This window comes from Motacilla alba, chromosome 12 (assembly GCF_015832195.1).
Source record: "Motacilla alba alba isolate MOTALB_02 chromosome 12, Motacilla_alba_V1.0_pri, whole genome shotgun sequence".
In the NCBI taxonomy this organism is placed as follows: domain Eukaryota; kingdom Metazoa; phylum Chordata; class Aves; order Passeriformes; family Motacillidae; genus Motacilla; species Motacilla alba.
In genome coordinates, this window is record NC_052027.1 from 6,410,419 (window position 1) to 6,433,148 (window position 22,730).

A 22,730-nucleotide genomic window follows, 5' to 3' on the forward strand; every position below is an offset into this window, starting at 1 on the left:
AACTAGTAACCTATAATGAGATTTAGATCTGTCTTATGTGTGAGATGGAAAAATGCTCTTTTTTTAAATGATGAATTACTTTGTTTTGTGTATCTCTTTCTGTCACTCTGCCTATCAGAATCTGTCACCGGGGAATTCAGCTGTACCCAGCATTAACTGGGTAGCAGCAAAACTCTGACTTATATATTTACTTCTGTGCATGCAGAAGTGCCTGATCAAAGAAGGGAGAAAAATTGATGGAAAACACCCACTCAGCGACCAATAACCGTCTGTTCTCTCCCTTTCCACTCGCTCTCTTCCTTACAGCAACCACTTGAAAGGAAAGACAGCCAAAACAGTTCCCAGCAGAGCGTCTCGAGCCACCGCAGCGGGCACACCGCGTCCCCCGCGCACAGCACCCAGGTGCTGCCGGACTACGCCGCCCCGGAGGCGCCGGCCGCCGACCAGCCGGACACTTCTGGGCAGAAAAAGCCAGATCCATTCAAAATCTGGGCCCAGTCCAGGAGCATGTATGAAAGCCGACGTGAGTATGAAGCAGGTGGAGTTGCTAAGGCTACGGCTCCGGCAGCTGCTCCCTGTGTATTTTCTTTGCAAAGAAATGAATCTTTTAGGTTTCTGCTGGAAATGTAGGGCTTCCGCTGGTTGGTTTGGTGTCTGTCAGTGAGATCCACTTGGTAGAGCTGCAGTTTGTTGTCTCACGAGGATTGGGTTTAGATCATCTCTAGGAAAGGGCGCTTAGACCAAAGCTTAATATGAAAAATCCCTTTAAAATTAAAGACCATCTTTTCCCCTATGTTTTTACTGTGCTTTTAAATTAGGCTGGAGGAGAATTTTCAAGTTTGTTATCCAGATCCTAACCTCTTTTTTGAGGTTAAGACTCATTATCTGATATGCATAGGAATTTCAGTAAGGAGGGGAAGTATTTCGTTTGCTGAAATTCATATCAGATGCTTTTCAGCCTCACTCTGGGGAGGAGAAAATCCAGCTGAGCCATTTTACTTTGACCAGAGTGGACACTTGAACAATACAGATATTAAAAGCATATTGTAAGTGGCTTTTATGGCAATTAATAATCTGCACACTTGGCTAATAATTCAGCAGGTTTTTGACTCTGTTCCAAGACTATAAATGTGGTTTCAATCACTTTCTTCTCAGGAAACAAAATAAACACATTGGCTTTGCTTTAATTGCACTGCTGAAGATGATCAAATCTGTAAAAGCTTCTTAAAGAGTTAGTGTTAGGTTCATTTTGAAAGGCAGTAGTTACTTTAGTTAGAGAAAAGGCAGTTTCAAAGTCTTAGTGCTCTGAGGGTATCACCCGCTGTTTGATTTTATTGTCTAACTGGAAATTGGTAAAACCAGTAAGAAATTAACCTTTACCTCAGAATGAAAAATGGTAGGACTTTTTTTCACTGATGAAATGAATCACTTTGAAGTCTTATATCCTGGGAAAATTAAATCATGAGTCACAGTTTCTTGGCTGAAGATGCATCTCTTTGGATTGAATGTCTCAGCAATGCAGTTTGTAGGTGTCTCTGCTTTTGTGCTCTGCCTCCTTTCCCATCCTTTCCTAGGGGTTGGGTGTACTGACCCTGCAGGCTCTCGGGCCAGGTCACGCTGATCTGCAGAGTACAGTGACAGAACTTGTATGTGCAGCTCACTGAAATAGGAAAAAGGGGCGAGAGCTGAGGGACAGCAGCTGCTGAGCCCTGCTGAGCTGTGGGCAGAGCTCCTCCTTCTCCTGCCTGGGTGGACAAGTGTCCCATGGCACTGGCCTTCCTGCTGGCACTGTGCTGCCATTGCCTCTGACCCCCTGCAGCTGCTAAGCTAGTTTCTAATTAGCTGTTTAACTCATACTAATTAGTCATTAGTAGCAGCTTACCAGCCTTAACTCCTGCCTGTCTTTTCTGATAAGACCCAAGACTGAGCTGGAGAAAGCCTGAAGTGCACAGGCAGGCAGTCACCCTTCTGTGTCACCTCCAACACCATGTGCTAAATCCTCCCTCTTTCCTCGATGGCTGCAGTTATCCTGTAGAGGTTTTGTCCTTGGCTGGGACCAGAGCCCTTCCAGAGGCCTTTTCACAGTCCCTTGACCTGCTGGCTTCCCACACCCCATCTTTTCCTTTGCCACAATCCTCACTGCTTGGCCCTGTTGCTAGACTAGGATCTGCTACACCCCTTCAGCTTCCCTGGCTCACCTTTCCATGGTCCAGCATCTCTGTAGTGGGGCTGATCCCCTTCTCCTGCTTCAGTCCTTGTCTCTTGCCTCTTCTACCAGATAAAACCTGTTTGAACATCGGTGCTTTTCTCTGATCTTTTCATCCCATTGCTGTTCCCTTCCAGGAAGGTGTTTTTCTGAGATTTCTTGGTTTCGTAGATAGGGTTTTTTTGGAGAATGGTGGAAATGTGATATGGTCATATCTCCTTTTAAACCATTAGAAGCGTCCAAGAGCCTGTGAATTTCCAACTCTAAGCTGGAGTGAAACACATTCCCTGGGGATTAACCTGCACTCTTAGCTAGTGACATGGCTTTGCTGTGGGTAATGAAATGTGAAGAAAAGCAGGAAAGATAAATGAAAAATTGAGTTGGATGTGCTCTGTCTACTTTTGTGGTCTGATCCCAAAGCATGACTGGTGGTTTTACTTCGAGGTCAGTGGTCAGCTCCTGCTTGCCTCACCATTCCCTTATTTATCACCACTCTCATAAGCAGAGTCTGTGGCTCACAGCAGAAACCTGGCTCTGCTGCCCTGTGGGCTTGGGGTGAAGCCCTGTGTTTCTTTGCCTTTCTTATGAACCTGGATCACCCCTTTGAGACTCAATCCCAGTGTTGCCCAAGCGTGGCTCTGAGGTTATCTGTAGGGAGCTCTGTTGACACTGAGCATCAGAGTGTGTGGTGGGAGGAAGCACTCCCTGGGCACTCCTCTTCTGTCTGTCAGCTCCTCTTGTGCTGTTCTTCATGTTTTTACCCAGCTGCAGTTGGGTTTGACTCCGGTGCCACCTTTGCCTAGTGGGGAAACAGTCATATCTTCTCTTTCTCCTTTACTTGGGCACCCATTCCCTCAGGCTTTGGGGCTGTCATCTCCAGTGACAGCTTTGGGTGCTGGCTGTGACTCTCTCTGCAGTCTTCTGGTGGAGGTGTGAGCAGAACTAAGTGAAAATCTTATGCACAGCAGAAGGATGTCACCCTAGTGCCAGGGCTGAGGGTGGGTGACACATCCAGTCAGCAGGGAATTTGGTGGGTTCTAGAAGGCTCCACCACTTGAGGAGCCCCAGCACAGCTCTTCTGCCACTCAGGCCACGGCTTGCCCTCTGTTAACTGCTGGCCTTAAAAAGCCTGAGAAAAGGTTATAGGGTGTTCTTCTACAGGATGTTCTTCAGGGTTTTGAATCCTCAACAAGTGGGCTGAAAAACAGGAACAAGCCTTTGTGTTGTAGTACATGATGAATTTAAAAGGGACAGAATTTTAGAGCGTTAGATCATCTTAAGTGTTTTATTTTGTCCCATTTTTGAAATTGTTGAGCGTAAAAAGAGCACAGTGCAATTTTTCAAGTGCAGTTGACACAAGAAGATGAATTCATTAGCTCCAGCCCAGACAGATTTTTTTTCCATCTAAAAATAATATTGTAAAAAGGTTTTATTCAGTATATGAATTTCTCTTCTCCAAGATATTTCTAAGAAGTACTGAATCTGTAATGAATACCTACTGCGTTTTTCTCTGGGAATGCATCCCACTGTTACTTACATTAATAATAAGAATGTAGACACAGAAAGCAAAGGCAACATTTTAATATTTCAGAATTTCTAAAATTCATTCCTGCTCTACTTGAGTTGTCTTTGGATCAGTATTTCCTTCAAAAAGACTGTATTTGCCTTGTGTGACCTGTCTCACTGAAGTCATTGGTAGAGGACAATTAGGTTGAAAAGCAACAGTTAACTCATAATTGGATAAAAGCATGTGTTTTTATGATTTACCCACAGCATCTTAATATCAGAAAGCGCTCCAATTCTGCGGGAGAGAGCCACAGACGTTGCTTGTTTAGGGGAAGGAAAAAAAAAAAGAATGAAAATTAAGCTAGAATTAATAATGCAAAGCCAAGGAAAGGCTCCATTACTGTTTCTGGACTGGCTGAGGGGAAGCAGATTAGAACTGCAACTTCATTCCACAAATGCAGTTAAAGTTCCTTCATGTGGAGCTCCCTGGGGTGAGGGGATCAGCCCTGCAAGGTGCTGAGTGTTTGGGCTCGGGTCCAAGGAAGCTTATTTTCAAGCTGTAAACCCAAAGGCATGCTTTAAGGCTAAGGCTGAGCTCAGATGCTGTGCTGCAGTCTGGCCCAGGGTGACCAGTCTTTGCTGGATTATGTTTGAGAATAGCCAGCTTTGTGGGAATGTGAAAACAGCATTTGGTGGTGGTAACAAATGCACTCTTTGCTGGTGCTGAGCTTTAGCTGCCTGAGCTCCTCGTTATGGGTAACTCATTGCTGCTTGTGGGAGTTGTGTACATGAATCAGAGGGAAGGACAAACCCTTAAGGTTTGAAAGCTGAAGCAGTTCCAAGATCCAGGAATGACACACTTGAAGAGCAATCAGAGAAACAGCAATTGAGTGGCTTAGCAGAGAACCACAATTCAGAAACCTCACACTGTTTTATTGAAATGTATTTTATAATATACTTTTTACTTTTCAATGTATTATTAAGCTTCCTTAAAGATTAACACAATCTGTTGTCAAATTTTTCTCATGTGGCCTGATTGCTTTGCAAAATACTGTATCCTACATATGGCCATCTGTCAAAACAGCAGTGACAAAATGAATTAATCTGAATTGCAGATGTGTTAATGAATCCTTTGAAGGGCTTAAGCATTTAATTAAAAGTAAAGCAGAACACGATAGAAAATTTTTAAAGCTTTTAAAATATTCGAAGTTATCATTAATATTTGAATTTTATTTTCAGGCACACAATTTGTTTGGGAGAATTTTTCTCTCCCCAAATCTAATTAAAACAATACAAACAAGTCTTGACCCTAGCATGTTTGCTCATCAGCAGTTACATAGAACTAAAAATATTTGCACAATAACACAAACATTAGATAATTTTCCCTTAAAATAGAAAAGAAGAATACTCTCCTGAAATTGCAGCCACCTTCTGATCAGACTGATTTGAAAGATGATGTTTAGTAAAAGCCCTTTGGTAGGGTTGTGTCCTTTCATTATGATAATAGTAGACAAACAGTTGCAGTGATACTCTTGGGCACGCAGATGTGGCCTTGGAGAATGTGTTGCTGAAAGGGATCGTGGTACTCACGTGAGCTTGTGCATCTTTTCAAGAGCTCCTGCTGAAGCCATCTTTCAAAAGCTTTCTATGCCACCACAAAGGGCTGGTTAAAGGGAAAAGACAAAAAAAAAATTTAATTCTCCTGCAGTGGGATAGTTTAGGAAATGGATTTCTTGCAGATATGGAGCCTTATGAGATCTGTGGGTAAATTGCAGGAGTTTTCAGCTCTGAAACTCTCCATCAGCTTCAGTGAGACTGTCCACTCCTAGTTTCAGACTTATCCTTATATACTTTGCTGAATCTGGGGCTTAAACATTTTGTGCTTTGCCAAGCTATGAGTCACTGAAAGTACTGCTGCCTCAAATGAGCCAGTGACTAAAGCAAACTCACACTGATCATTCTTGAATCCATCTTATGTTGAAATTGATGTCACACTAGGCAGATTTTTATTTTTTATAACATGTTAAAGTTTGCATAGTAGAGTTTGATTAAAATGATCTGTAATTAAGCACTGTGTTCATTGTTCATCACCACGTATTTAGAATTTCTTTTAACATTAGGCAAAGATATTTCCATTTGGAAAACTAACTCATGTCATGAAGTTGAAAGGTTTTTTATAGAACAGTATATTTAAGGTGTTCTCACAGAAATTTTTCCTCTAAGGAGAAAAAAGGTTTTTCAAATATACCTGCATGCATGTGCAAAAATGTGTAAATTCATATGTGTGTGTATTTTATATCTACATGTGCACAGGAACAGAGATGTGAAACTTAGTATGTCATAATCCATTGTAGCTATAACCTTAACAAATTGTGCATGCAAGCCTAACATGGCCCATAAAGTCACAATTAATTAAATGAACTAACAAGAAAGCAGACGCATTAAGCTTTGCAAAACTGTAAAATTAATGTTACAGCTATGTCACCTTCACCTGCAACTGGACTGAGCAAGGGTGAGAGAGAGAGAGAAATCAATTCCACGAGTTTTGGAGAATGTAAGACTGTGCTGAGAATGTATCTGTGTCTTGTGATGTCTTGTTCTGGTGTCATTGCTGCTCTGTGGCGGGGGGCTCTTCATCACCAAGGGAGTCTGGCAGGGCCATATGCCAGGTTTAGCCACCCAGGGGCAAAGCCTGGCTTTGCTGTCCTGGCTGGATGGTGTAGATGGTCAAGGGTGGGTATATCATGTTTCTGTTTCCTTCATGCATTTGCCCACGAGGCTCATCAATGGGGCTGCATCACCCACCTTTCCTGACATTCACAGAACTCTTCTTACCACTTTTGCACTGCTCTCCAAATGGTCTGATTTAATTTGGGACAAGGAGACTGCTGTTAAATTTTACCCATTTGGGCCACGTACATGTCAGTCAAGACATGCTTGAGATCAGTCGCGGTGCAGGGTTGCAATGCATGACTCCTAAGAGGCCATTTTCCATTCATTTTCAACAAAGTGTAAGCAGCACCATGTTCCCATTGAGTAAGGAAAGTGGCTCCTCAGAAGTGCAACTGAATAATGGGACTACCTAAAATAATTCTCCGGTATGGAACCTCAGAGGGTCTCACCTCTGAAGCTCGGGGGTGGATGGGTGTTCTGGGCTGTGCCAGTGAATCACTGCCCTGCAGAGCTGCTGCAATGAGTGGTAAAAGGAGCTTTGTACTCATTCTGTGAAAAGGTGTCTTGTCTGTATGTCTGTTGTATCTGTGTTCCACCTTGCTGAAATCCTTCCAGTGGGAGGAGCAATATGTGAAAGAGCTGGTTTCTTTGGGGGCAGACTTGTCTTTTTTGTGTTGCTTTGGTCTGACATGGCTGGTCCAGCCAGGCCTGCTGTTCCCTTCAGCAGCGTTAATTGTGTAGCTGGGACCCAAACCAGAGCCATACGGCATCGCTCAGTGGGACTGGAGGGGTGACAAATGGCAAGGTGTTGAGAGATGCCGAGGACACGGGCCCACACCGTAGCTCTCTGCAGCAGCCACTTTACCTCTGACAGATCCAGCACACACTATTAATTGTTTGGGGCCAGCCTTTGCCAAAACAGCCTGCGAAGGGCTGAGAGACGCTCCTGACTGTGTCTGCTTGTCACGCTCCCCTTGCTGAAGGCAGTGACAAACAGCAATTAATTCATTGTCTGAATGCTGTTGTGCAGCTCGTCTGTGCGTGGCGAGCTGCCTTCAGCCAGAGGAGATGAGCCACACAGCACCCGGCGTGCTCATCACCCCAGCGCTCTGTAATTGTGTCTGGACAAAAATCAGCCTCTAATTCAGGGAGGGCACGGGTGTTAAGCTTGGCTTATAATTGCAGGTAATTAAAATGTAAAAATATTATCTGTAAAGCCAGCTTAAATGAAAATGTCGAAGCAGACATCTGTACCTTACCATTCACCTATTCGTTTAATTTTTAGTATTCCCAGTTCTTCACTTCGTGTTATATTTTAACTCATTGAAGAAAGACCTTCAGAGGTAACCAAAAATCTGACAAGCACCTGAGCAGACCCAAAATTTTGCAGAATAAGCACAGACAGTATAAAATCCAATTAGGGCCCAATCTGACATTCACTGATGCCAATGGAAAACAGCCTGTTCATAGATACAAAAAGCTAGATGTGTCACTAAACGTGCTGCATCCTGTGTCTGAGGAGGCACTTTCTTAAACTGGATTCCTGAACGATACACTTTGATTTCTTTGCTGAAACTTATAGGCAGCTGACTGGTAAAGCAACAGCTTTTTATTATCATTAATTATAAATTTTGGGAGGAGATCATTACAAAATTAGTCAATGTTACAGATACTATCCAATAAATATTAAATGAACCTGAAGTTCTCTTCTGATATGCTATAATGTTAGCAATTAGTTATGCATTTTTAAAAAAGGGATGAAAGCAAGCATGAGTAAGTTAATATAAAACATTGCTGTTCAACAGAGCTTCAAGGTTAGTACTTCACTGTATGTAATATTCATTGTAAAAACCTTGCTGGTGTTCCATACTAATGAGTAGGTGAGGTTGGGCTTTTTTATGTTTCCAGCTGGTTTTATCTCTTCAGTGCTTTTGCAGAGCCTGCACACAAGCAAGTGAGAGTCAGGAGAGCTGCATCGTTTTGAGTGGAGCCCTTCTGATTTACTCCAACTGGGGATCTGTCCCACAGTTATTTAAAGCAGAGTTGGTTGACAGATAGCAAGCTATGCTTGGGAAAGTTAATTAAATAGTAGAAGTCATAACAAGTGGCTCTTCTGTCTCCCATGTAAGAGGAGGCAGCTGTATTGTTTCTGGCAGAGTAATTCTCTGCTGTACACATTCATTTATTGATGGTTTGGAAGAGACTCTTGCAATGGGTAATGATGCTGATATTGACAGAAGGAAATATTATAGTGATAAATAAAGGGCAAGTCACAATTAGATACCTAGAAAGTAGAAACCACTGCATAACTTTCAATGGTAATATAAGTAATAATCCTTTAGTATTTAAAACTATAAATGTTGATAGTTATGTCTCTTTTTTTATGTAAAAAGGAGGTGGTCTCCAAGCCCACCTCATTTAAAGGTTAGAATTGCATGGCATATACTTTTATGTAGGTCTGAGTAGTCCTGATTTGGGTAAAAAGGTGTGGTATTTTGATTAACAATGATAGCTTTTCTTCTTTCCCTTCAGTTCCAGATTATCAAGAGCAGGATATCTTTCTATGGAGAAAGGAAACCGGGTTTGGATTTAGGATTCTAGGTGGAAATGAGCCTGGAGAACCTGTGAGTATTATGTTTTAGTTTGTGACATCTTTCAGAAACAAAGCAGTAGAATGTACAGATGTGCAGAACTATGCTGTAGCATCACTGCTAAATAGTTACTGGACTATAGGTAGATAGATATAAAGATAGATATAGATAAATATATATATATATATATATATATATATATATATATATATATATATATATATATATCCTACATCTCCCCATCCTCCGTCCAAAATAACCCCAGAACTCCATAACTGAAATGGGTTTGGCTTCTCCTTCTACTTTAATGATAAACCAAATAAAAACACACAGGTCCTTGGACACTGAGGACAGGATGTCCTGATCATGTTTGCAAGTATTTTTATCTTAGAATACCAGGTTCTCATACCTTAGAATGCTCAGTTCTCCCCTTGAATTCAGTTAATTTATTTACCATAAATCCAGAGCCTGTGGGAGGTGTCATCCTTTCCTGTGCTGCACAGGTCGCAGCTAGATAGTGGCAGCATGACTTTCCATGTTTTCCCCTGCCAAAATTATTTTGCTCATTTATGGGAAGAGAGACCACAAATTTGTCTCATGTTAGAGTAACACCACAGAACTCACTGAAGATAAAGCAAGACTGAGTTGGAGGACAAGCGTGTGGTGCAGAGCTTGTAAACCCTGCAGGCAGCTGAAAGGGTAACTCAATCTCAGCTTCCCTGACAAGACCCTCAGTGCTATTAACCATCTTCCTGTCTGGTCACTGTCTGGTTGAAGAAGTGTCCCAAGGCTGTCTGTCCTTAGAGTGAATGGGCCGCCTAAAGAAACAAGATGTCAAATTTATTACAATTCCACAACGCGCTGTATTCACACAGAACCGCTTTCACAGGCGCAACTTCCCTGACCAGCAGACATTTGTCAACAATTTCATGTCCCTCCTCAATCAGGTCTAACTGGGAGTGCCCCTTGCTTGCAGCTGGCTGTTGAGCTGGTTCTCATGGCTCTCTCTCTCCTCCCGTGCCAACTCCTCAGATTTACATCGGTCACATTGTACCGCTGGGTGCTGCTGACGCCGACGGCCGCCTGCGATCGGGCGATGAGCTGATCTGTGTGGATGGGACGCCTGTGGTGGGGAAGTCACACCAGCTCGTGGTCCAGCTCATGCAGCAGGCAGCCAAACAAGGTCATGTCAATCTGACTGTCAGGCGCAAAGTGGTTTACACAGGTAGGCTGTAGTATCGCCCCGCAGGGGTGGGTTTTCTTGCCAGGATCCCATCTGTTCAGCAAATGGTCTAAAGGAAAAAAAAAATCTTCTTCTAGTGCTGGGAAAACTCAAGGGATATGCTGTTATTTTTCCTCTTTTGCCTGTTTTTAGTCTTTTTTCTTCCTGATCAAATAAGTTTCAAGTATTTTTTTTCCAGTCAAGACTCTCTTAGTTGGCTTTCCCAGTCTTCATAAGGTTTCTGATAAAACGGGGAACTGTTTGGTTGCCATGTACAATTTGTAGTTTGACTCATGCAGCAGACACTGTGGCCAGCTGCTTGTGTTTTCTGTATACTTCCCAAAATAAATGTGCAGCCTGATAGTCACCCCTAAACTGGGAGTGAGGGAAAAGATGATGAAGAGTCCAGAGAAGGGGAGGCAAGGGCAGAGTGTGATGAGGGCTCTGGTTGTGGTGGCTGCTGTCCCAGGCTCAGGGGAAGATTCCACATGTAGTCAAGTGACCTCAGGATGGGAAACTGCAAACATTGTTGGTTCTGGGGGGCCAGGGTGTCCATGTTTGTTGTTACAGAATCATAGAATGGTTTGGGCTGAAAGGGACCTTAGATACCATCCATTTCAAGCCCTTCTGCCATGGGCAGAAACACTTTCCACTACATCAGGCTGCACATGTCTAGAGAGTTTTCTGCATGCTGAGTTATGCTGGGCGTTGTGCATGTTAACACTGCACAAGTGTAGGATCTAAATGAACAGAAAAGAAGCTGGCAGATAGACAAAGATGCAAAGAAAAGTGACACTGCCTGGTACCATTCTGGCACCCAGATAAGTGATTGAAAAATGTCATGATAGCAGAGAAAATGAAGCCATGAGCATAAGCTTTCTGAATAACATGTGGCCATGTGTTTAATACTGGAGAGTAACTTTTGAGTGCTGCCTGTCCCTTTGAGGCCCTTTAGGAACTTAGGTGTGGGACTTGCTTTTACTCACTCAAAGAAAAGGATATTATATAGCTTTTCAAGTTTAGGCATCATCAGATAAATAGGCAGTGAGGTACTTTGATCTTAGAGAGAATCAAAATAACATTCAGGTTGGAAATTAGGTCCTCAGTGGAAGTTAGGACTAGAAAAGTACCTCTAAAATTGCTCTGTGCTCTTATCCAGGTCTGAGCTACTTCTGCACGATAATAAATAAATGTTCACTTCTCATTTCTTTCTTTCTTCCCGCTGTGGATTAAACACCAGGTTATATCTCCCCTCTGACAGCCTCTCTTTAATTCCTGACCAAAGTCTGGTGTGAGAGAAGCTTTAGAAGAGCATTGGGAGGAAGGGGAAAGGAAGCTGAATTTTGGTATTGTTTTTGTGTGTAGATTTTCTATGCAGTTTTACAGCCTCCAGGCTGGAAATTACCATGAAAGATTTAGATGCATGAGATCTCTCTTGATATTTCATTCAGAGGCATGTTACTGCAGATCGAGCTATTTCTGAATCATTGCAAATGTGGACACTTACTCTAGGATAAATTATTCAGAATCCCTTCTTTCACCTTATATTTACAGGCTTTTACATTTCAGCAGAACTTTGTGGAGAAGGCTGTTCCTGAAATTTGGTCCCTTGTTCCTCCTGTCATCTGTATGCCAGTAGAAAAAGAGTGTTCACCTAAATGAGTATTCTCTGTCCTGAGATTCATGTAGGGGGAATTTTATGCTCCTGTAATCTTAATATAAAAAGTGCTGTCTATTTAGTACATACTTTTAATATATAAGTGAAGACAGGATTTCTATCCAAGGATATTTTAAAGTACTTTTTTTTTTTTTTTTTGCATAGTCATTTTACAGGTTTAGATTTTGTTTGCCATCCATTTTCATGCTGATGCTTTTAAGATCTTCAACTTAATTTTAATTCACCAAATTGGAGAAGTGACCTGATTAGCAGAGGCAGCCATTCAGCAAGGACAAGTGCAATATGCTGCTCTCAGCTGCACAAATGGGCTGTGGAGAACAGGCTGAGTAACAAGAAGTGGAAGCTATTGTGGGCCACGAGCTTTGTGCAGAGGTTGGCTCAGGTGAAGAAAAAGACTGTGCAGGGATGTAGGCAGGGGGAAATTCTCCTGATTTCCCAGCAGATGATGGCTTAGTGCAATATGGTCCAGCACTTCAAGAAAGACATATTTGAGTTGGAGAGAGCCCAACTGGAGGGAGTCCAGAAGACCAGGGAAAATAAGGAGAGCTCTAGAAAACATGGCCTGAAAGGAAATATTGAACGAATTTGGATTCTTTAGCTTAAAGCAGAGGAGGGGGAGGAGGTATTAAACTTCCCAAGACTATAAGAGGCTGCTGCAAAGAGGAAGGGAATAATATGTTCTCCATATGCCTGTTAGATAGCACTAGAAATAATAGCCTTATGTAGCAGCAGGGAAGATTTAAGTCAGATATTGCAACCAATAGATTGCCTAGGGAGATATTTAACAGCTGATTAGACAAACATCTGTCAGGACTAATATTAGGTAGAGTTGGCCCTCACTCGAGCAGGCTCTGGACTAAGCAATTTTTTTTGAGATTTCTTCAAGCCTTGTGGTAGCTGATTAGATTTTAAACTAATACCCCTTCCAACTTCAGTTGCTGTTAAACACTTGTTTAATATTAATGTTAACAATATTTAATGTCTGTACCACACTGTACAAGTGATAGTTGCTGGTTCTTCTATCCAGAAATGTTTGGTTCACAAGTTGTTTTGCTCACATTGAGAGATTGTTATTACTAAAGATCCCATTAATCAAAAGCAATCAATGCACTAATTGATAGCTTTCAGTTTAAAACTACACAGAAGGTAGTGGTGTGAGATATTACTGCCTCTCCTTGTGGCTTGTGCCTATATATGTGCAACATACATATGGTTGTACGTATGTAACTGAAGTGGGGATGCAATAGCTAGAGGAGGCACCTTTGAGCTAATGTAATCCAGGTTTAAAATGCCACAGAGCATCCAAGCATGGAGCACTGCACTGGTTTAACCAGGCTGCAGTTTGGCAGTGGGCAGCTTTGGCTGAATGAACACACACAGGAGAGGGTGAGCAGTGTGGGCAGTGCCACCACCCAGCAGAACTATTGAAAGCATGGCCATAGATGGGCAGACTAAAGCAGGTGATTTTCTTTCACCCTTTTCTCAGTAGACACCTCTCTCCAAGCACTAAATGGTGCAGCCTGCTTGAATACTCTTTGTTCCCTCCTCCCCAGTTCCCAAGGCAGAGAATGAAGTCCCATCCCCGGCCTCCTCCCACCACAGCAGCAACCAGCCGGCCTCGCTGACGGAGGAGAAGCGAACGCCGCAGGGCAGCCAGAACTCCCTCAACACGGTCAGCTCGGGCAGCGGCAGCACCAGCGGCATCGGCAGCGGCGGCGGCGGCGGCAGCGGCGTGGTCAGCGCCGTGGTGCAGCCCTACGACGTGGAGATCCGCCGTGGTGAGAACGAGGGCTTCGGCTTCGTCATCGTCTCGTCGGTGAGCAGGCCCGAGGCAGGGACGACGTTCGGTGAGTCCCGCGGGGTTTCGGTTGCGCCTCCGGTGAGATTGAGGCTGGCGGCCCGAGGAAGCGGGTGGGGATCTCTTTAATTAAAAGTCATGAGCGTGCCCCGATTTATGTAGTTAATAGCAAAATCAGAGGCAAAGACTCAGCAGGTGTTTGCCTCCTGGGTGTTGTTCGGCACTGAGTTGAGAAAGGTGAGATAAGACATCGCAACTTGAAGAGCTAAAATGCCACCAATGGCAGTTCGTGGTGCTCACTTTCTGGAGAGCCTCTCTGGGGTTTGCTCCCAGAGGAGCAGCTGGGGATCCTCTCAGTGGTGCTGTTTGCCAGTGCAGAAATGTAGCAGGTGGAATGAAATATGTCTCGTGATGGTGGAATCAAGCCAGTTGATTTAAAAGCAGTAATGCTTAAACTGATTAACTTCTCTTTGGCAATCAGGGTTATTCTGATCATCATCATGTTGTGAGCATGCTGGTAGCTGGAAAGTTTTAATTAATACTGCTTGCTGGTGAGACATAAAATGGGGAATACTGTTAAAAATACAGGATGTTTCTTTTACCCATTTGACCTTTTCCCAAATGCATTTCTTCAGAGTAGGAAGAAATTAAGTTTAAGCTATGTCAGACGTAATATCCTGACCTAATAAAGGTGGTCATGGTTTCTGTCTCAAGACAGTCTTTCTGCTGGTCAGATACCCATTTCCAGGGGTTGCTGCAGAGGAGATGTACATAAGCTGGTTTTGCAAATATGCCCAGAACAGCCTGTTCTCAAGCAGAAGTGACATTGCAAGGAGGAAACCAGTCAGAGATGCTATTTTCTTCCCTTTCCATCTCCTCCAAAAGGAGGCCAGAGGCGAGATCCACTTGTACTTTGTGAAGGAAGATGTTCCCTTAGTCTGTGGCACATGATAGGGGTGGAGGGAATGGAAGGACAGAGCCCCTGTGTTCACAGTACCTCCCACAGCAGTGCTGTGGTTTGCACAGAAAATGTATTGCAGGCTCCCTGTGCAGCTTGACTGCTCCTGGGACATGCAGGTGCATGAAGTGGCCTTTCCCTCATTCTCCCAGGCTTTATTTTCTGACATTTCTTGCCTTTGCCCATCAGTGACACCCTTAGTAATACATCAAGGGAGCACCACCACCTTTGCTGGTATTGATGTAGAACGGGCCATTTCTAGCTCTGTTCTGGGAAGTCTGGCAGCAGAGATTTCAAGGGGGAATGATGTAGTACAAAACTAGTGCATTGAGTTCTGTCAGTTCTCAGATTTTAGACTCTCTCACACTGTCCTTGCTGCTGGAAGCTGCTCTTCGAGGATAGGTGTTTTGGGGCCAGGACACAATGGTGTGATGTAAAACTGATTAAACTAAACACAGTCTAGAACAGAGGGTATGCTTTTATCCTCTGAATGGCTTTGCAAACGTGTAAATAATTTTACTGTATGAAGATTATGCTGTAACTCTTCTCTGCAGAGAAACCTTGACCTGAGGCTATAAAAAGTTGTATTTGCTTTAGCCCAAAATTCTTGCTAACTGGAAGTTTTCTGTGCAGGGGCTCCCAAGGAGATGTGTTGATCTGTGACTGTTTTTCCTTTAATTTTTTCAAGTATATTCAGTTTTTTCCTAACACTCCGCATGAGATGTGTTCCCTCTGCTGTCTGGTGCTTGCTCTGGACCTGCTTTGTAGTTTCTTTCTTTCATGGGTAGTATATAGAGATGGGCCAAACTGGTTCTAAAACCCACCTTGGTCACTTTGGTGTGGGCTCTGTCATCTGTGCTTAGTGGATTGGATAGAGTAGAAACTCACATCCTCAAAACAGGGATAGACTGCAAACTGGATGGGGCTTTGTATTACCAGAAAGAGAAACTTTCTAACATCATGGTAAAATAATTTTTAAAAAATTCTCCCTAATGTTTGTAACTAATATTAACACTTTCTGCCAGTTTTCATCGCATCTTTCCAACCTCACATATCCTTGTCTTAGCCTTTTCTTCTTTATGGTCTTTCTAGTGTTGTCATGTGTGTGTGTCTCTAAAACTACTTATCAAATGAAGACTACAGCAGAGATGGGGAAGTGCATCTTGAGGGTGAATGTATTGTGGATGCAAAGTGTGAGATGTCCTTGTGCTGTGTGCCCCAAGGCCTCTTTCCCACATAAAGGAGCTGTAGAAAAGCTCACTGGATTTATCTGAGTGATGTCATGTATTCCCTGTGTCCCAATTCTGCATGTTATGAACAACCCAGTGTTTTTGAAACAAAACAACTGCATGGAACAGGAGGAGAATTTTGTCTCCAGAACACATTCATCCTAAAGTGCTCTCACTCTGTGTGTCAGACATCTGAATGTTTTTGTGCGTGGTTTTAGAGGTATTTCAATGAGGAGAACCTTATTCCTTCTTTGTTCCCACCTTGTTCCATCTAAGATCATAAAAGAGGAAGGGTTAATAGAGGCTGAGGTGGGTGCCAGCACCAAACAGGTTACCTTTGTCAGTCTTGGCCCATCTGTAGTGGTCCTGTGCCTTCCCTGGTAGTACCTTTATTCACAGTGGAAGAAAAACGTTTCATGTTGCTTCCCCGTGCAGCACTGGTAGAGTGGGTCTGTGTGGTAGATAGGGAGCCACACTCCCTCCTAGGCCTAGAATGATTTTATCTTTCTAAATTGAGAAAGAACAAAACATTGGCAGAAGCTTGAACAGCAGTTGGCTTGGAGAAGGACTAGAAAGACTGACACTGATGTAATCTTTGAGAAGGAAAGTTGAGTTTTCTACAAACAGTTTCAATTTTTTTCTTCAAAAACAAAATCAGATTTGGGTTATGATGGAGCTGCTAAGTGCAGTTGTAGTCAATAAAAATTGCACCATTTATTAACAGAAATCCACTTGGGGGGAGTTTTGAGGGATTAACAAAACACCTTTTTGTGGAAGAAGTAAAGTGTTGTGCACTCAACTAGTTGATTGCCAATGTTTTGAACACTGGCAGCAAAGCTATCCTATAATAACTTTTGCTTGATGCATTAATTAATTAACCCTTAACCTTCTCTTTCCCTTTTCAACCCTTTTTTTCCTTTTCCCCTTCACCATATTCCCACATACGTAAACAATAAAAAAAAAAAAAACCAAAACCAAAACCAAAACAAAACAAAAAAACAACCCCCAAACCAATACAAAAGCGGGAAATGCATGTGTGGCCATGCCTCACAAAATAGGTCGGATAATTGAAGGGAGCCCCGCCGACCGCTGCGGGAAGCTGAAAGTCGGCGACCGGATCTTGGCCGTCAATGGGTGCTCCATCACCAACAAGTCGCATTCCGACATCGTCAACCTCATTAAGGAAGCGGGAAACACCGTCACCCTGCGCATCATTCCAGGAGATGGTAAAGTATCTGTTTCCTGCTCTCTTGCCTCACCCCTTTCTTGGTTCTGTTCCCTGGGATTTTTCTGTCACTTGGAGATGCAGAGCCGCGGAGGGGTCAGTTTCCGCTCCCGCTTTGGGAGTTAGCAGTGAGGGAGGTTGTGAGTTTCCTGTAGGTTTGTTTTTTGTTTCTTTTTGTAGAGATGGTTGGTTTTTAACAGGGAGGTGCTGATTCAGCGATACAAAAAAAAGAATATTGCATTCCATGCATCTGCTTAAAATGATCTTCCATAAATTTGATGGATCTCTCGATACACTTTGGTTTGATTCTTAGCTTAGTAATGCAGCTTTAGAATATTTGGGAACCACTTGTTAGGATATGTGATTCCTGAAGCTTTGTATAGACACAAGCAGGCTATAGAGTAAGGAGATCACAGAAAGAGATAAACACTTTGACATGTTTTAAGCTGTTTCAAAAGCAGATTTTCTTTTATTCTGGGTAAGTTGCTTTGGGAGCAAGCTCAGTACATTTTTAAATGACTGCTTAAATGGGGATGGTTCTGAAGTTGCATTTTAAGAGTTACCCTAGACAGGATCTCACTGTTTCAGGTGAGAGGGAATGTGCAGATTCCCTAATAATAAGTTGACACTTGGTGCTGATTTAGGGTCACTGAAGTATTTAATAAAAATAAGGATCTGTGTTATGTATCAGTTCCATTAAATTAATCTCTGGCTTGATCCCCAAATATCTGAACTGATCAGAAACCTGTTAAATTATCTGCAGCAGATCTAAAATTGCTGTGGTTCTAAATTCTGAGTATTTTCTTTCTTTATTGTGCTTCTCTGCCATGGATGGGTTCAAAGTGAGAGCTGGTTGGGCAGAAACCTTTCCACATTGCTCCCCACAGACCAGGAAGAGATATGATCTGGTTATAAATTATTTCTGTTTAGGGTGATCTGTTTTGCACAAAAGCTTTATTTTCCTACTGTCTAGTGGGTACCAGGTCAAATGCTGTATAATCCTCTGCTGCTTGGAGCAAATAGGGTGTTCATGAATAATAAAATGGCTGTGAATCCAGCTAACGTTTGAGCTGGCCTGTGCATACCTGTTTTGGAAGATAAACTGAGAGAAGAATTGTTCATTACCTGTATTTTAGTCTCTGATAAAAAGGAAGGTGAATCTTTAAGTAAATAAAATGCTTATTTTCTAAAAAAGCAAAACCATCTGAGAACTAAGCAACTTCTGAATGATTTAAGAATATAACCTCCTGACATAAATGCTGAGCCAGTCTTGCTCATGCAAGTATGTGTCCCAAATATCATGTAAATTGCTTAGGTTAGGGAAACATGTACCTGTGATTGACATCACGTATTCCTGGAGGAGATGGAAAGCTGTTCTTTGGGGAAGGAATCAACTCTGCTTTCATAGCAATTCAGGCTTTAAGTCTTTTTATTTACTGTCACTTTGAAATTCCAAGTCAGATTGCCAACTTTGCATAGTATTATCTGCATTTATTTTCCAAAAGACAGTAAGACCCAACACTCTCAAAATCTCTGAGGGGTTTGCTCTAAAACCCCATGAGATACAAGAAATCTGTCTCAGTGTTGTTTTCTTTTTGATGTCTTTGTATGCTTTCCTTGATTTGTTGTTTTCTTTTGTTTCTTTTTGAGTGCTTTTTTGGCAAATATAAATGGTCTGTGTGCTTCAAGGAGGGGGGAGTATAAATCAGAAGCCACTCGTCAGATAAACATGAAACTGAGGTGCATCACAAGACTCACAATAAACTCACACTGCTAATCTCTTCTAACATTATTAAAAACACCAAGGGTTTTTGCTTTGTAATAAGTCTTGCACAAGTTAACTGGCACAGATGACTGCTGGATTGTATTTGCAATGAAATGATGATGCTTTACCACACTTCCAGCAGATTCAAGGATACAGAATGCTGGAACAGGACAGGCTTACATGAGGCATGTAATTGGTGACTGGGAGTTTTAGGGCAGAAGAGGACAAGGAATCAATGAAATATGGAAAGTTTAGAACACGCAATTATAATTGTACTAAAGATAATTTCTGCTATATTCTGTTCCAGTTTTGCATGGTGGCTGGCATGCATCCTGAAGCAGTGTCTAAAGCACTGGCAAAATTATGCACAACTCCTGACTCATGGGAGAGGGTGGGCTAAAGATAGATGCAGTACAGTGGTGTGAAGATACATCTGTACCAAAGATGTGTTGTTCCTCTGCTTGGTATTATTAGTGTGACCTACTAAAGGGTAGGAATCTTGCATTCTCTTTGAAGCCCATCTTCATCTGATCTGCAAATATTTGTGGCTTTTGTTCTGGATGAATACAGAACACTTAACCATGTTTTGGGGCTTTCTTATGTAGGAGACAGATTTTGACATCAAGGCGTCTTTACAAAATAAACAGAATTATTTCTTAAACCCCAACAGTGTAGCTACACGTAGGGACCTCTTCTGACACAAGCCAGCTGTCAGTGTCACATCATCACAAGGGTGTGGTTTGGTCATGCCTACACTGAGAGGTGCAGGCAGACCCAGGAGCCTCTCTTGCTCTCTGAGCTGCTGGACACAAGCCAGCTCTGGTCTGGAAGATGTTCCAGCTCCATATGCTGAGGGTTTGGGCATGTTAACTTGGGCACAGCACTGCAGGCAAAGGAGCTGTGTTCTTGTTGCACCCATCTGTTTAAGTGGTTCTTCTTTTTCTCTGTCCCTTTTCCTGAATTTCCCTTGATATGCAAATAGCTACAGAAAGGAAAAGCTTCCCCATATCTTGACTGCTCCAGAACTAATATCAATCCATGAAGTAAATGAAGTTAAACTCCCAGGGTTCACCACATCTTAATTCAGGCAAAAACCCTCCCATTGCTGCAATTTTGTAGTACAGCTGGACTCTGTTTAATAATGGCAGATTTCTCCATAGCCAGTAAAATGAATTAGTGGATGCCTGTAGCTTGAGAGGCAAACAAGGGCAGGGTATAAGGCCTTGTAATTTTATGTTGGAGACCCAGATGTTTCCATCCAGTTTTTGTCACTGTTGTCTTAGAGGCTGTGTATTCAGTTTAGATTTTGGTCTTGAAAGGTGGATCATGGTCAGTATTTTGTAGGTACTTGCAATCTGTGGGTTTCTCCTGGATACAATGGGTATAAACACAAAGAGGGAGGCTCCTGTGTACAGAGCTGTTCTGCAAAGGAGCAGCTGCCTGCAACTGCAGTGGCTTTAGTTGGGAATGCCATGTCTGATGAGTGGGTGTTTCTGCTGACCCTGTCCATCATTCTCCAAGTGCAACCAACAGAACTGTTGAGCATTTTGTGTGGTTAAGCACCATCAAGGTACATGGAGTACCACTGAGACTTCTTCTGAAGTCAAACTCCCACAGGAGAGGAGGGGTGTTTTCAGCAACTGCTGTCTTCTGGAGCAATTCAGCATTTGAAAATCTTCAGTACTAATATCAGTTCAGAATTGGTACAATATATAGTCCTGGAAAATCTGTTGGGTTCAATACAGAAGAGTTCTGGGTCTGTGTTGCTATTATTTGGCTAATGGGATTGACATGACCTTAATTTTAGGAAGAATTTTAAGTGAGTTTGGGGTTAACTCTGGTCCTACTGAAGTCTGTGATGCAGCTGCAGAATGACAAGGGGAATAGTCTGCCCTGCCATACTGTGAGGGACATCTACATAGCCACTTTTCAGTTACTCCCATCTCAGTTGTGGGAAGCAGGAGACAGGACCTCTCCTTGGAGCCCCTCCTTCCATGCCTAAAGAAATCTGGAATTTCCACAGGCTGATGTGAGCTGAGAGCCCTTTACCATGGCAGAAATTAAGCTTAGAAATTACTCCTGCTCCCTGTATTCTCTCAGTGCACCCTTTTGTAAGTGTTACCCAGAGTTATTGATGCATTTGGTACTGGTGGCTCCACATTCCTGCTTTCAGTGCTGAGGCAGCAGTGGGTTGTATTTCAGAGAAGGCTAAAACCTAAATTTGGGTTTTAGCCACATTCAGTGTCATCTTGTGAGGTATTGGATAAGAGCCACATATCAATTCTACTGGAGATTGCAGATTCTGATGGAAGAAGGACTGATAAACTTATAATCCCTGGAATAGTTATAGATGCTATAAAATTAATCCACCCAACCTACAATATTGAGAGACTTAATTGGTTGGAATCCATGTCTTTAGACAATAGACAAAACTTTGTTCAATCCTTCATCTAAAAGTGAGTCTTCATCAATGTGTCTAATGGTCCAGGGGGGTTCCAATCCAGATGTCCTAATTTAATTTTTTTTTTCATTTTCCAGTTGAGTGTACAGATTCATATAAATATTTATTATATTAATTTAGGGAATTAAGAAATTTGATCCCATCTCCAGTTCTATAAAAACAATGTAATGTTGCTTCTCCGTGAAATGCTTTTGCAAAACTCTTTTTTTTTTCTTTCAGTGAATAGCCTGTGGTCTTCCCTCATAATAAAAACAAAATCTATTTTGCAGAATCCTCCAATGCTACTTTATTGACCAATGCAGAAAAAATTGCTACAATCACAACCACACATACTCCTCAGCAAATACCACAGGAGACCAGGTCAGATTGTTTTCCTTGAGGAGGGCATCTCAACATGCTCTCTCTTCGGTTACTTCTTCATCACTTTCACGTCCCATGAGCTGTATTTTTCCTCTCTCCCTTTCATTCATTACAGCAGGAACAACACCAAACCAAAGCAGGAATCCCAGTTTGATTTCAAACCACCCCAAGCAGCACAGGTAAGGAGTACATCTCTAATTGTTTTGCTTACCACAGACTGTTGTTTCCAATCTGCTTGAGGGCTGTGCTTGAACAGTTCCCTTGAAAATTCCTACTGAGAAGCTGCTCACCCTCAGTCTCCTGAAAAGAAAGAGGAATTTGCTGATTAGTTTCTTAATATGTGTTGCTGTTGTTTCAGCTGAGAAACATTTCCAACACATTCTCATAGAGACTTTGAGGGAGTAAAAAATAAAGAAAAAAAGAGCTGACATTTTTAGGGCAGTAATAATTTTTGTGTTTGTTTATTGAATTGTCTGTTGTGTGGGGCCTCTCCAGAAAGTATTGTTGTGTGGAAATGATAAATTCAGAGAATAAAAAAGAGGAAAACTTAATAAGGGGCAATAGCTGGAGTGTTCCAGCTTGCACAGACGGCATCTTATTAGAGAGATTATCTATCTCACTGTTAACTTTCCTTGCCACTGGCCATCCCAGAAGTAACATCTTCCATTAGGGACTTCAAAACATCACCATAATAGCATTTGAGAAAAACAATGCAAAGGCTTCTGAGCTTCTTGCAAAGGAATAAATGATGTGGTAACAACACAAAAAGCCAGCACCATGGCACAGGCTCACGCCAGGTGCCATCAGACACTGCACTAAAGCTGGCACTGGCAGGGAGGTTGTCCTTGCCTTCAAAGGTTGGTAGAACCTTTAACCACCTTCCCAAAATGTCCCCTCCTGCCCTGGGTATAGGAGGTTCTGTGTAACAGGGGTGCCCAAAATGCACCACAGGACATGGCCAAGCCCACTCATTCCAACAGCCCTTCACTGACCACCAGAAGTCCAAATTGCAGAGTTGGTTCTGAGAAAGCAGCAAATCCTGGTCTGCTGTGAAAATT

The 22,730-nt window shown here is 42.5% G+C and overlaps 1 protein-coding gene across 29 annotated transcripts in view; it reads left to right on the top strand.

Annotated features, from left to right (window-relative positions):
* MAGI1 (membrane associated guanylate kinase, WW and PDZ domain containing 1) overlaps positions 1–22,730 on the top strand; it is a 335,310-nt gene that overhangs the window by 305,068 nt on the left and 7,512 nt on the right. For 11 of the 29 annotated variants that reach the window (XM_038149644.1, XM_038149646.1, XM_038149656.1 and 8 more), the window contains 8 exons: positions 307–523; positions 6,189–6,266; positions 8,918–9,009; positions 10,009–10,201; positions 13,430–13,723; positions 16,884–17,087; positions 21,582–21,672; positions 21,788–21,851. In XM_038149644.1, the coding sequence (XP_038005572.1) occupies positions 307–523; positions 6,189–6,266; positions 8,918–9,009; positions 10,009–10,201; positions 13,430–13,723; positions 16,884–17,087; positions 21,582–21,672; positions 21,788–21,851 (1,233 nt within the window). The remainder of the gene's footprint in view (positions 1–306; positions 524–6,188; positions 6,267–8,917; positions 9,010–10,008; positions 10,202–13,429; positions 13,724–16,883; positions 17,088–21,581; positions 21,673–21,787; positions 21,852–22,730) is intronic. The other 18 variants (XM_038149648.1, XM_038149649.1, XM_038149669.1 and 15 more) reach the window with 9 other exon arrangements.